This window comes from Miniopterus schreibersii (genome assembly GCF_964146895.1).
Source record: "Miniopterus schreibersii genome assembly, chromosome: 3".
Classification (NCBI taxonomy): Eukaryota; Metazoa; Chordata; class Mammalia; order Chiroptera; family Miniopteridae; genus Miniopterus; species Miniopterus schreibersii.
The window spans coordinates 20,797,873-20,812,941 of NC_138103.1; the positions used below are offsets into that span (position 1 = coordinate 20,797,873).

The 15,069-nt window shown below is 42.8% G+C and overlaps 1 protein-coding gene across 1 annotated transcript in view; it reads left to right on the plus strand.

Moving 5' to 3' along the window:
- Positions 1-15,069, plus strand: part of BMERB1 (bMERB domain containing 1) — a 98,558-nt gene that overhangs the window by 74,095 nt on the left and 9,394 nt on the right. The window contains exon 3 of the mRNA XM_081132918.1: positions 12,331-12,404. Within this exon, the coding sequence (XP_080989044.1) occupies positions 12,331-12,404 (74 nt within the window). The remainder of the gene's footprint in view (positions 1-12,330; positions 12,405-15,069) is intronic.

Sequence of the window (15,069 nt, forward strand, 5' to 3'; positions counted from 1 at the left end):
TGCCCTACTCCCAGCCAGTTGTTAAATATTTGCCAGAGCACTACTAATTATAACCCTACTTTGCCCGGCTTTGGGGAACCCAGCAGAGGACTCTTGCTGTTTCTTTATGGTTCACCAAGCCCTGGGATCCTGCTCCCATACATGAAGTTGATTTAAATGTTAATTTAGTTATCATCAAAAGTAGATCTGTTTCTGAAGGTGCTGTGAGTCTAATGGGAATTGGGCTGGCTCAGAAAAGGATGCTTGATGGTTGGGAACTTGGTAGAAGCAGGGCTATGCTCCTGGGTGGCCCAATCTGTAAGCTACATAGGAATGGGCGGGGAGAGGGGCAGGGGAGCTTTTCAGGGGTTTGGAGCATGCAGATTGTGTTTCTAAGCTTTTTTTCCTTTAGTAGTTAGATGCTCAGTTGAAAGGAATGACAGCTTTAGAGTTTCTGTATAGAAGGGGCTTGGGGCCAGCAGTGTAGTCATAAGGATCAGGGATTTATCTGATATTTGCTTGCAGTAGCAGGTCCACGGTTTTACTCAGATTAGGTGGTATAGATCAATAAAAATAGTTTGGTTTTCTACCAAGTTTTTACTTATATATTACACACGAAATTGGGGAAAATGTCTGTTGCTCATCTCAAAAACATTTTTAAAACATCGAGGTAGTTTGGAGGGCTAGTGGAAATTATGAGATGGGGCTAAAGCCACTCACAAGAAACCTCAACCCTTGGAGCTGCCATAGTTTGAAAGCGTTTTAAAAAGCTCCTGAATACAAGGATGGTGCAAAGGGTTGGGGGTACAGGAGCAGAAGGGAACAACTTGCTATCATCTCTAGCCAGTTTGTTGTGGCGATTCTCAGGACTCTGGAGTCAGACTGTCTTCTTTTAAATCTTGCCTTCATTCCTTGCAGGCTATGTGATTTTAGGTGATTTACTTAACTTCTCTGAACCTTCTATAAAGTTAAGAATGCTAATACCTGCCCTATAGATTGTGAGAATTAAATGAGATAGTGCTAGGTCCAGTGCTCAAATGAATGTTAGCTCTTGTTGGTATCAGCGTGAGAGAGAGATGGATTGCGGGGAGGGGGGGGGGGAGGTTTGGGAGACAAGACGTCCCACTGGCAGGAACTCAGCAGGTATTGGAGAATGGAAGGCCCAAATGCTCAGAGAGCTCAGAATAGAAACTGTATTGATAGCAGCTTGCAAAGCAGGATCACTTGAATTACAATGTTTAATTGGATTTCTCTGGGGGTGACTCACTGCCTTTGATTGATATTATTGTCCTCATGGGGTCCCTATCATGAGATTTGAAAATTTTCCACATGCACTTGTAGTCCTGAGGCCTTGTTTCAATAAAAATCCAGGGCTGTGTGTACTCCTTGTCCACCTGCCAGCTTGTCTTCCTTTCTTCACCACTTACTTATTGTGATGTGTCGTCAGGGTGACATGCTAGAACCACACAGGGAAGAGGCAGAGTGCCTTAAAGGCCACATAGTCTATTTAGGGAGAAACACAAGTGCATAGATGACTATCAGGAGGCTGAGCTGTGGTATGAAACGGGGCTGGGGCAGCATGAAGGAAGAGGAGCTGGTCCAGCCTGGGAGCATCGGGAAGGCTCCTGAGTGGGTGCTGAGGTCGTCTTGAAGGATGCATAGGGATTATTCTGAGACAGAGGTGTTCTGGGGTGGGAAAGGGAGTTGAAGAAAGCAAAGGCTTGAAGGATGCAGGTCAGTATTCACCCAAGCATGTAGGTGGGCTGCTAGCCCAAATGTGAGCTCTATGGCTAGAGATGAGGCTGATGAGACCAGGGCAAGGAGGGGCTTCTGCTGCAGCTGCAGTAACCCAAGACTGGCCGTGTTCACCTCTGAGGAAAGGGGTGGCCCCTGGTAATTTAAAACAGAAAACAAAACACTTAAAAAAATTATTCTGACAATACATGTGTACTATAAAAAAAAATATATAGAGAGAAGCAAATGAAATAAAAACATCCTTCACAGTAATCACTGTAATATTTTGAACGGAATCTTGCTTTTTTTTTTCTTGCTGTACTTTGCAAAATTGGATCAACATTTCTTAACTGGTTTTTAAAAATATTAATAATATCTCTTCTGAGTATCATTTTTAATGTCTGTGTGAAATTCCATTATGCATACATACCAGAATTTATTTAAGCAATTCTCTATTATTGTTGGACATTTTGGTTACTTCCAGTTTTTTGCTGTTGCAGACTAGGCTATATTGCACATAATCATAGCTAAATCTTTATGGTACCTTACCTCCTTAGGATGAGATACTAGAAATGGGGTCACTAAAGAATTTAAATGTTTTCAAGCCCTTTGACATATGTTCCCATATTGTCCCCAATTTTCCACTCCCGTCAGTCCACTGGCAGTTTTTGTTAATTCTCCTTGGGGCTTTTCATTGCTGTCTTCTCAAACTTCCACATCACTAGAACCTTGGGAACAGAGGGCTCTTCAGTGGAAATGGAGAGGAATAAAGCTAAGAGACTGGCCATTATTCTAACCTCTCCAGCCTGCAGACTTTTCTCCTCCCCAAGCACAAAACAGGCTTCCTGGGCTAATGCCTGCTTAGAAAATGATGCTGATTTTGAAAGTCTGGCCTCCCTCATCTTACAGGATTGCCAGAGAAAACAAAGGACACCCAGTTAGATCTGAATTTCAGATAAAGAGTGGATCATTTTTCATTGTAAGTATGTTACAAATATTGCATGGGGGCATCTTTATACTAAAAATGACTTGATAATTATCTGAAATTCAAATATAACTGGGTGCTAAATCTGGTGACTCTATCACCTTACTCTCTTACCTCACCCAGTCTATGTTGGCTATATTTTCTCAATTTTATTTTATTCTCAATTGTATTTTCTACATTTCTCAATTTTCTTTTGAGAAAATATTGAAAGCTAGCCAGCAATAATTTTTTAATGTTTGCTGAGTTCTTCCTTGTATAACTGGAAAATTATATATGTAACCAATGCCCTATTATTGGTTACATATATCATTTTGTCTCCCCTCCCTTCCTCCACTCCTCCTCTTCCACTTCCACCTTCTCCTTCCTCCCCCTCTCCCTCTCTCTTACCTGTTTGGAGCCTAATCTTTGTCCACATCTTTAATTTTTTTGTGGGCCACTCAGCCTTGGGCCTCAGGGCTAGGATTAGGGAAACCCAGGGCCAGAACCTCTCTCCACCCAATGGAATGACTTGTACGTCTCAATCTAAGCACTATCTTGGCAAGAGATTGGGGGATAAAAGTAGAAACTAAGGAATGAAATCACAAAACTTTCTTCTTCAGTGAAGCGAAGGATGTGAAGGACAAATGCTGTCGCGGAAACTGCCAGATTGCATCAGCAGGTGCCTGCAGGAAATCTGTTGGCCAACCTCATATGTGCTGGGCACAGCCCAACTCCCAGCTGGAACCCAGAGAAAGAGGCTGGCGTGGGCTCTGGACCTTCAGTCAAAGCTGCAGGCCCATGAGAGCCCTGTTGTCTCGCCGTGTGTCCTCGGTAGCTGGCCTCGATTCCTTGTGTCTCTTGGAAGTGAAAATTGAGTCAGGAAACCCAACACACAATAAGTATAAGGCTCTCAATAAGTATTTTCTGGATGATTGATTTATTGGACTAGTCAGCCAAGCAATGAATCAATGGTCAATATTCCCCTCTTTGGGCATCAATTTCTTCATTCTTAGAAGGTGAGAGTTCCTCCATCCCCAGCAACTTGGTTAGTCTCTGATTATTTTCCATGGTTCTTTCTGAAGATCAGGACCCAACAAAATTATTCTATAAAGGGCCGGCTAGTAAAAAGTTTAGATTTTGCAGGCCATATGGTCTCTGTCTCAATTACTCGACTCTGCTATTGTAGCGCGAAAGCAGCCAAAGATAACACATAAATGAGTGGGCATGGCTGTGTTCCAATAAAACATTTTTTATAGACAGACATTGAACTTTGAATTTCATATAATTTTAATGTGTCCCGAAATGTTATTTTTCTTTAGATTTTTTCCCTCCAGCCCTTAAAAAGGCAAAAAGCAGTTTTACCTCATGGGTTGTATACCAAAGCAGGCACCAGATTTGGGCCATGGGCCATCATCATTTATCAATCCTGCTGAAAACTCATGAGCCAACACGTCTTCCAGGAAGTTCATTGAGCTCTTCAAAAACAAGTTCAGAATGAGGATTCTCTTTTTTCTTGGGGTACACATAATGATCACCACGTTTGCCAAACTGGCTTTCACAGACACATTGTTGTGCCATGCTCTCACTCTAGAACCTAAGATGGCTTTCATGTTCGGTCCTTCATAACCCAGACCCGTATGTCACCCACACATCCTATTTGGGTGGTCTCTTCTATGTCACTTACCCGGGGCTACCCCACGCTTTTCTACGGTCAGTGTTTGACTAAGCTGCTCCCTCTACTTGAGCACCTGGTACTCTTCTCCCTGACTATCCAGATTGTGCCCCTCCTGTAAGTGGCACCTTAAGCTGAGAAACCTTCCCCCAAATTACTCCGATCTCTGTCTTCCCTGAACTCCAACCACCATATGGGACTTTCATATTCCCAGTTGAGAGATCAGACTGCTGGGGTTCAAGCTCCTATCACTTACTCTGTGACCTTCCACAGAGAGATGATAACACCATCTGAGAAATGATAATCCTAGCCCTCATCTCAGAGGGTTGCTGTGAGAATACACTGAGATGATCTGTGTAAAATGCTTGGCCCAGAGCCTGGTGCTGATAGTATAAAAACGTTAATAAATGCCAGCTATGATTATACTTCTGTATTGTTTGACCTTTTTTTAATAGGGAGGCCATATTTATAGAATAGTTATATAATTTTGAAAAGACCAAAATACCCTTTTAGGTTTAAACACCACTAAGCAATATTTTGTTGGTAATTTTTTTCAGGTAAAATTGTAATTGGCATGTAACATACACACAGCAAAAGGCAGAAACCCCAAGTGTTCAGTTTGATGAGTTTTTTCAGTGTTAGTAATTTTCTTTCTAGGGTGAATCAAAACAGTGTCAATCTAGAAAACCCCTGGTGGAGAGGAATAATTGGTGCTTGAGGGAGGTGACATGCTTTTGGGGACAGTGTCACATCCATGAATGAGGATCTGCTTATAACCAAGGGAGAGGCTGGTTATCGCACAAACTGTGATCATGTCACAGGGAAAAACAGGCGGCATGGTATCCAGTGATGCATCACACAGTTGTCCCTTTCAGAGATGTGTCACCTGAGCCCATGGTCCCCAGCATGATGCCCACCCGAGAGATGGCTGAGCTCACAAGCTCCCTGGAGCTGTCTCTACACTTATTCTCCCTCAGGGAGAGCGTTTAAGCTCATTAATCCAACACTAAACAAATGGACACATTCATCATCTCAGTGCCATTAGGGTTGAGGAAATTGAAATAGCACACAAAAGTGAGGCTAATCTTTTGACGTAGGAATGCTGGCTAAGATTTTTCAGGAGTGTCTGACAGCTGACAGCCCAGTGACTCACCTCCTTACCCAGGGTGGAGGGGTGGACGTAAGTAGCCTTTCCTATGGACCTACTATTTAGGTACCAAGCACAGGACTGCTTGCTCCCCACACATAAGCCTATTTCATTATCCTGCAACCCAAGGCAAAGGTATTAATCCTTTCGACAGTGAGACCCAGAGCAGTGTAGAACTTGCTCAAGTAGTTATAGCCAATTAACACTGGAACTGAGATCTGCACTTGGCTGGGTCTAAACTAAAGCATTTTAATTCCTCTGTGTGTTAACAGATCAGGGCTCCAGGGATAATTGAAACTCCTCATTTTATACATAAGGGAACAGAGGTCTGGAGAGGGGAATGGTTTGTTCAAAGTCATTGTGGTATAATAAGAAATATATTTGGTTTTTGCCCTCAGTTCCTGGCAAAGAACGCCTGAAATTCTTGTAATTTCCTGAGTGATAAGGGTAGTAGGAACATCTTTTATTCGACTTGTTCTCTGACTCCTGTTCCTGACACAAGAGCTTCTAAGACCCTGGAAATTTCCAGAGTGGTCAGAGTGTCTTTTTGTGTGCTAATGAGATGACAGGTAGATAAAGCCCCTAGAAAGGTTCAGGATGGGGTCTGGTCACCAGAAAGACCAAAACATAATTAGAGGCCTAGAACTTTCAGCCTCATCTCCCGTTCTTGGTGAGGAAAGGGGGGCTGGAGATTGAGTTAATAATCCATCATGCCTATGTGATGTAGCCTCATAAAAATGCCTAAAATATGATGTTTGGAGAGCTTCCACATTCGTAAACACATGGAGGTGTTGAGAGGGTGATGCACTTGGAGAGGGCATGGAAGCTCCACGCCCCATCCCCATCATTGCCTTATGTTCATTTTCATCGGGCTGTTTGTTCATCTTTATCCTTTGTAATATCCTTTATAATAAATTAGTGAATGCAGGTAAATGTTTTCCTGAGTTTTATGAGGAGTTCTAGCAAATTATCAAACCTAAAGAGGGATTCATGGAAACCCCCAGTTCATAGTGAGTTGGTCAGAAGTACTAGTGTCCTGGACTTTTGATTGGCATCTACAGTGGAGACTGAGTCCCTGTGGGGTCCGTGCTAACTCTAGGTAGTGAGTATCAGAATTGGATTAGATTGTAGATACCCACTTGGTGTCCACTGAGAACTGGAGAATTGCTTGGTATGGAAAAACCCACACATTTGGTGTCAGAAGTGTAGTGTATAGAAAATCAGAGTTTTTCTTTTAGTCATAGAGGAGGTTTGTGGTGGGACTTGGACTCAGATCCAAACTTCACATCACAGACCAATGCTCCATCTCTATGACCAGGCATTTCTTCTTCCCACTCATCCCAAGACATCTACTGCATCCACAACTTATAAAAGAAGGATCCAAATAGATATTATTTTAAAATGTCAATCCTTTCCTCTGTCAGTCTACTTTGGCCTTCACTTTGTGGTCTCTGCTGGTTTTCCACTAGGCTTCCAACCGTGCCATTTTCAAAGGAATTTTGTAAAATAGCAACACTGATTTTCTGACCGAGCCTGATCACCAATCCTCTCCCAAAGCTGGTCAAATGACAAACTTTCTTCATTGTCCTAGCGTGAAAGGCTGAAATGCGAATGACACAGGCTGCTTTCTTTTCCTTCCTGCATTAATCAGCTTCTTGGAGATGACATCTCTCTCTGTGGAACAAGCTGGCGTCAGAGAACATTAATCGTGCAGGGAACGATTAATGTGTCTTATTCAGAGTTCCAACCAAGCTTCAAAGTGCTTCGCATGGACTATTTCAGCGTTTTATGAACAATATTATTTAATAGCATTGGAAAGTTGTCACAATGTAATGCTCACAATGAGCAGGGCATATGTATGTATGTTTTGATATTTTACTAAAAATGCACATGTCCACATACACGTATAGTGAAAAAGTCTTCAGCTGCAAGTAACAGAACTATATTTTTAAATAGTGTCTTAAAAAATTTTTTTAATTACAGTTTACATTCAATATTAGTTTCAGGTGCACAGCATAGTGGTTAGACAATCATATACTTTATAAAATATTCCCCCATATTTTCAGTACCCACCTGGCACCATACATAGTTATTACAATATTATTGACTATATTCCTATGCTGTACTTTACATCTCCATGAATATTTTGTAACTATCATTCTATACTTCTTAATCCCTTCACCTTTTGCATCCAGTCCCCCAACCCAACTCCCTGGCAACCATCAGCCCATTCTCTGTATCTATGAGTCTATTTCTGTTTTGTTTGTTTGTTTATATTGTTCTTTAGATTCCACATATAAGTGAAATATGGTATTTGTCTTTCTCTGACTGACTTATTTCACTTAGCATAATATTCCCTGGGCCTATCCATGCTGTCGCAAATGGTAAGATTTCATTCTTTTTATGGCCAAGTAATATTGCATTGTATATATGTAGCACAGCATTTTTATCTACTCATCTATTGATGGGCACTTAGGTTGCTTCCATATCTTGGCTACTGTAAACAACACTGCAATGAATGATTAGTAGTATCTTAAATCTTGGGTGGCCAACTGTTCCAGCTTGCCTGGGCCTCGGGGGTTTTCCAGGACATAGGACTGTCAATGCTAAAACTGGGATAGTCCCAGGCAAAACAAGACAGTTGGTGGGTGACTCTACTTAAATCACAAGGACATTTAATATTCACTTGAGAAGTCCAGATGCAGGCAGCCCAAGGGTCAGCAGGGTGGCACAAGGATGCCATCAAGGAAGCAGCTCTTTCCTCAGTTCCCCTATGCCAGCCTCAGCAGTGGCTGCAGCAGCTTCAGGACTGTGAGGGAGGAGGGGTAACACCTAAGACGCTGATCGTCTTTCCCAGAGGCTCCCCTAGCAGATTTCCTTTTACATCTTGTTGGCCCAAAGTGGGTCTCATGGCTACCTCTGCCTGCAAGGGAGCCTGCAAGAGTGGGTGTCCAGTAAAGGCAAATGGGATTGCCATGAATGGTGCTATATACTAAGTGTGCCCCTCTCCCGCCACATTCATATGTTGAAGCCCTAATCTCCAATGGGATGGTATTAGGAAGTGGGGCTTTTTTAAAAATCCTAAGCTGAGGATATGCTTAGAGAGAGGGCTGGGTGGGGGGAGAGAGAGAGAGGGAAACATCGATCGGTTGTGATCTGTTGCCTCCCGTACTCCCCCCGACCTGGGCTTGAACCTGCAACCTTGGTATTTGCCCTGGCTGGGAATTGAACCTGCAACCTTTTTGTGTATGGGATAAGACTCCTACCAAATGAGCCACCTGGCCAGGGCAGAAGTGGGGCTTTTGAGAGGTTAAAGCCCTTATGAATGAGATTAGTGCCCTTATAGGAGAGATACAAGAGACTTCTTGTTCTCCACCGTGTGAGGATATAGCAAGAAGGTGATTATCTGCAAATCAGGAAGAGAGTCCTCACCAGAAACCAAATCAGCTGATACCTTGATCTTGGACTTCCCAGCCCTTCAGATCTGAGATATCACTGTTTGCTGTTTAGCCACCCTATCTATGGTATTTTTGTTATAGCAGCCTGAACAGAGTAAGATACCTGGCTTCCATCAGGGCCTGGAGACATTGCCGCCTAAACACGTCAGGGCTCTGGGAGGAAGGGGGAGGAGGAGGGTCAGTTCTGTGGGCAACCAGCCATGTTAGTGGCAACTCATACAGCCACAGGGAGAGGAGACACCGTGGTGAAGTGGTCAACAGCACAAATGTGGGTGAGCTAAATCCCAACATCCACTTAACCAGTGTGAGACTTTGGGCACGTTGCTTAACTTTATTTTGAGAGAGAGGTTCCTTTCCTGGAGGAATGTTCAGGTACCACTAGGCTTTGCTTTTTTGCTTTTGCCAACTGGGGCTTGTAAGTTGAAGACCAAAGCTGAATTGTTTGCGATCTGAGGACCCTCCTTTGACTGCGAGGCATTTGGAAGAGAAAGAGAGAGAAAGAAAAGAGATGGGAAGCTGACGGCAAGAGGGAAACGAGGAAAACCACAGTGCTGTCTAATAGGGGTTTTATGGAGTTCTGCAGCATGCCTCCCTGTGAGAACTTCAGGACTCCACTGTACTTGTTCATGTGTGGCAGATTTGGATGTGTTTGGGAAGACTCAAAATCAGGCTGAGTGCAATTTTGAGATGGACAAAGGGTGAGGACCGAGGCCACCCATGGCAAGTCTGCCACATGTGGGCTACATGTACGAAAAAAATTGGTTTGAAATCTTTTTGTTTGTTCACACACAAACACTTGGAGTGAACTGTGACCTCTGCATGCACGTGATCAAGGTTATGCATAATTTTAGGCTCCTTCTTCATACTTGTTTGTATTTCCCAAAATATCTACAATGATCAAGGATCTGTTCTATGATCAGATAAGAATGCTATTTTAAAACTTTTATAGAGAAATATAATCAATCAAGGTATTGTTTAAGGTTGAACATGTTACCTCCGTTTGTCAAATAAACTGCTTGTCCAGCAACATTTTCTCTCTTTTTCCCCCCTGTTTCTTTCTAACAGCTAATAATAATAATAGACACCACTTTTTAAGCATTTTACTATGTATATCCCAGTACTTGACATGCATAATAATCCTAAGAAGTACTATTAAAATTCCTATTTTAAAGATGAGAAAAGAGACTCAGAGAAGTTAAATCACTGGCACACAGCCCCTTTGAACTAGAGCTGTTTGGTGTCAGCACTCTTGCTTCTAACCATTACCTGTCTCTCTTTTGTTTCTTCTCTCATCTCTCAGAAGTGATCAATTAGGGCCTGTGTCAATTCCATGGCTACAACCCTAGATTTCTCAGCTTTAGCATGACTGACATTTTGGATCGGATAATGCTCTATTGAGGGGGCTGTTCTGCACATTGTAGGGTGCTGAGCAGCATCCCTGGCCTCTACCTACTAGATGCCAGGAGCACTACCCCCCACACCCACTTGTAACAACCAAATATGTCTCCAGACATTGTCAGATGTCCCTGAGGATCAAAATTGTCCTCGTAGTAGTTGTAGGAAAGGGTCTGAGAGTTCTACCAGTTGAATAATCACTGATAGGAACACATGGGAACAGTTTGTACCCTTCTGGCAACTCCCCAAGCTCATTCGAGGCAGCTGCCACCTGTTAGGACATTCCAGGACAGGGCTTGACGAATGATTGGAGTGCCTCTGGCAACCAGAGACACAGACTGAAGTAAGATGCCCCTGTCTCTTGTTCTGAAAGCTGGGGTGCTGGGATTAAAATGGGTAACATGGGGATCTCCCCTGCAAAGGGCAAGGGGACCCCGAGCTGGTCTGTGGATTACACTTTTTGGTGGAGGCAACGGACCAGGTTCTTGGCCAAGACACTGTGGAAAGAGGGAGATCAGTGGACTCAGATGAGTTGATTTCTAGTCCTGGCCCCACCCTCATATACTGTGTGGACACAGTGGAGCCCTTTGAGAATATGAATGCTTCCCTCTGTCTCTTCCTGGGACAGTAGGATGCTGTGTCCAAACTGGCCAACGCCATCCCCTGTCTTGCTTTATTCTTCTTCATAACATCTGGTGTTCTGTTGTATTTGTGTTTACTCACTGTCTCCTCTGCCTAAATTTCAGCTCATGAGGGCAGGAGAGGTTACTGTATCCCTGGAGCCTATGTCAGTGGCAGACACAGTAAATGCTCAATAAAGATGTGCAGAATGAAGACATACACTCCCCCACCTTCCTCAGGGGGAAGCAATTTGGTAATATGTCCTAACAGCCATAGACATGCCAAGCCCTTTGTGCTCAGTCGTTCCACTTCTGAGATCCTATAGCCCCCACACCAAATAATCCAGCTTGCAGAAGAAACCAATGTGAATCCATGTTCATCCTATAGTGGCTAAAATAGCACAAACAACCTGAAAAACCCACCTAAGTAATTAAGATACAGGCATAATGAAAACAGACCTGATAAATCTACTTGGTGAAATTCCAGGCAGCCATTACAAATATTGTTTACAGTAAGATGAATTAATATTGTAACACACACACAATTATACTATATAACGCAAAATTGTATGTGCAACCCGATTACTGAGATTATGGGAGTGAACATCCTTTCACACTGTTGGTGGAAAATTTGAAAATTGCTATTAAAATGCATGTGTTCATGTTACTTGACCCAGTGATTACACTTCTAGGAATTTATTTTTCTAGGAATTTGTCCTAGAAATGTGTCAGGAAACAACCCAGATGTCTACAAATATGGGAATAGTTAAATAAATCACTGTATATCAACACAATGAAATAGTATACAGCCATTACAAATGAGAAGATTTGCATGTACTGATGTGGAAATATACCCAAGATATATCATTAAGTTAAAAATAATTGCAAAATTATTATCATTGTATAATAACTGATATAATATATGATAGTATAAACATAAACATTTTTTAAAATCTGGAGGACTATATACTAAACTGTTGAAAATAGTTATCTCTAAAGGATAGAGCAAGATTTTCTCTGTGCTGTAAATTTCTGTAATGTTTAAAAATTTTAGCAAAAGCAGTTAAAAGAGTACATTGAACCTGCCACCTGAGCTTACTCATACAAGCAAACAAAAGCTATGCGCATGAAGACTGGGAGGAACACTATCAAGATGTTATTAATAGTGACTGATTATTTCTAAGTAGTGAGATAACGGGCAACCTTTGTTTTTCTTCTTTTTGGGGAAAACTTCTATAAAGACCATGTGTGGCCTTTACAAAGGCCACCCCCTCCCACAAATTCTCTTTGTTGGGGAGGTGCTCGGGGTGTAGAATGTTTTCCCATGTAACCTGCTGACATGCGGTGTCCTGTTTCCCCAGGATGGATGACATTCAGCTGTGCAATGACATCATGGACCTGAAGCAGGAGCTGCAGAACTTGGTGGCCATCCCAGGTAACCATTTGGGACTCCAGCTGCTTGGAACCCCCGGCCTACCCCATCTGTACTCCCTAGGGCTGGAAGACTGTGTTCATCTGCTCTCCTTGAATGATCTCATTCTTGCAATGCAGTGCTCCCCAGTCGTGTGATTCAAACACAGCTCTGTGTCAGGCGGACCCCGGTCCAAGGCCTATTTCTGGCCACCACCTTGATCTTGGGCAAGTCACTTTATCTCTCTGAAGCTCAATTTCTCCTCCTCTGAAAATGGGGTGGTAATAGTAATAGCAGCACCTAACTCACTGGGTGTAAATCTCTGTGATAAATGAAGCAATGCAAGCCTAGTGCTTAGCTTGATACCTGGTCCAAAGTAAGAGTCCAGTATGTATTAGCAATTATCAGTATTATTATCCTGCTTGGGAACAGGAAGAGTATGGTCGCTATAAGCTGATTTTGGAGTCAAACCTAGATCTGTCACTTATTAATGACATGACCTTGGGTAAGTTAAGTTACTTTATTAAAACTCAATTTCTTCTTCTGTAAACTGGGACAATAGTGGTATCTGCCCCATAGGGTTGCTGTGGAATTGACAAAGGGAAAAAAACACCATGTAAAGTTCTTAGCTTAGTTCCCATCCTATAGTTAGTGCTTAGTAAATTATTTCCATTATTATTTATTATTATTAACCAAACAAATTTCTACTCATCCTTCAGGTCACAACTTATTTGGCCCTTTCTCTCAGGAAAGCCTTCCCTGCCCATCCAGGCTGGGTTAGGTGCCCTCCAGGGGTTACTTTTATCAAAATACTTATCAAATAATTGCCTGTTGTCTCAAATACATCTCTCTGTAGACTCCATGCTCCTTGAGGCAGGCTTGAGGGCCTGGTAGGTGCTAAGAGGAAGGTTTATTGAAGGGACAAACACAAACTTTATCTCAAGAACCTTGCCTTGGCTTTGGCAAGGAGCAGCACAGGCCAGATAAGCACCCCCCATTGTCATTTACTTGAATGTTTTTGCCATTCTATCAGATCAGTTAGTATGTCTCAAGAGGCTGCATTGCTGCCAGGTGCTAGGCATGTGGTGATGTACAGAAAATGATTCCCTACTTGAAGGAGCTCACAAGTTAGTAGGAAGAGACGTCCTGACATCCAGTGGATGCCTCTTATTGAGCTAGAAGTGCAACACAATGCACTTTAGAACAGGGCATTATTCTAAATGCCTCAGCATTAGGGACACTTGGGGATGGGTAATTATCTGCTGGGACAGGGGCCTGTCTTGTGTGTTGTAGAATTTAGTAGCATCCCTGGCCTCTACCCACTACATGTCAGTAGCATTCCCCTCCCTCCCAGTTGTGACAACCCAAAATGTCTCCAGATGTTGCCAAATATCTCCTGGCCTATGGTGGGGGTAGGCTGGACAAATTGCCCCCTGCTTAAGAACCGCTACTTTATAGAGTCCAGTGATCTGGGTTCGAATCCAAGATGACCAGCTAGATGATCTTCATGGAGCAGCTTAATTTCTCTGAGCCTTAAATTCCTTGTTTGTAAAATAATGGTGGTTGTGACTATGCCACGATATAACATGGGATCACAAATGCAAGGTGTAGGAGTGCTCAACACATTCTTGTTCTCATGTTAGTGTGTGCAATCATAGCAGAACTTTCAGATGTCATTGCTTTAATGAGCCCATACTAGGTGCCAGGCCCTGTGCAGGCAGGCCCTAGGAATATACAAGCGAGTGGACAGTTCTAACTAAAAGGGGGTGACAGCTAATGGGTACAGAGGTTTTTTTGGAGGTGATTAAAATGTTCTAAAATTAATTGTGGTGATGGTTGCATAACTGAATAGCACTCTGTATGGCATGTGACTTATATCTCAATAACACTATCACCACAGAAAGTAAAATGTCAAACATAAAGCAGTAAAAGAATGAGGGAAAATATCTTAATCCAGACACACTCACTTGAAATTCTGATACAATTTGTGTGGGGCTCTGGCATTGGTCATCCTGAAAACCTTCTCATGATTGTGATGAGCAGCCAGGGTTGAGAGCCGCCAGGCCAGTTCAACTTTCTCATTTTATATCCCCCCGGTCTCCCCCCTCCCCCTCCCACAGTAGTACTGTTGAAAGGTATAAAACCCATCCAAGTTGATGTAAGCACAAAACAAAAATGGGCAATTACTGGAAGGACAGTGGAGACTTCTGGAGCTCCAGGGCGTAGTGTTAGTTTCCTTGGGCTGCCATAACCAATTCCGGCAAACTTAGTGGTTTCAAACAACAGAAATTGATTCTTTCACAGTTCTGGAGGCCAGAAGTCCTAAATCAAAGTGTTGGCCTCTAGAAGAGAATCCTTCCTTGCCTCTTCTCACTTCTGGGGCTCCTGTCAATCCTTAGGTTCCTTGGCTTGTAGATGTCTCACTCCAATCTCTGCCTCTGTCGTCATGGACTTCTTTTCTTTGTATGTCTCTGTGCCATCTCTTCTTTTAAGGACACCAGCTATTGGATTAAGCGCCCACCCTAACAAGTATGACTTCATCTTAACCAATAACATCTGCAAAGATCCTATTTCCAAAGAGGGTAGACATGAAATTTGGGGAGGTGGGAGTAATACTGTTTATTCCAATACAGGCATGAAGCTCTGCCCATCCCCACAAGGGTCTGGAACCAGAAAAGAAAAGTTGTTG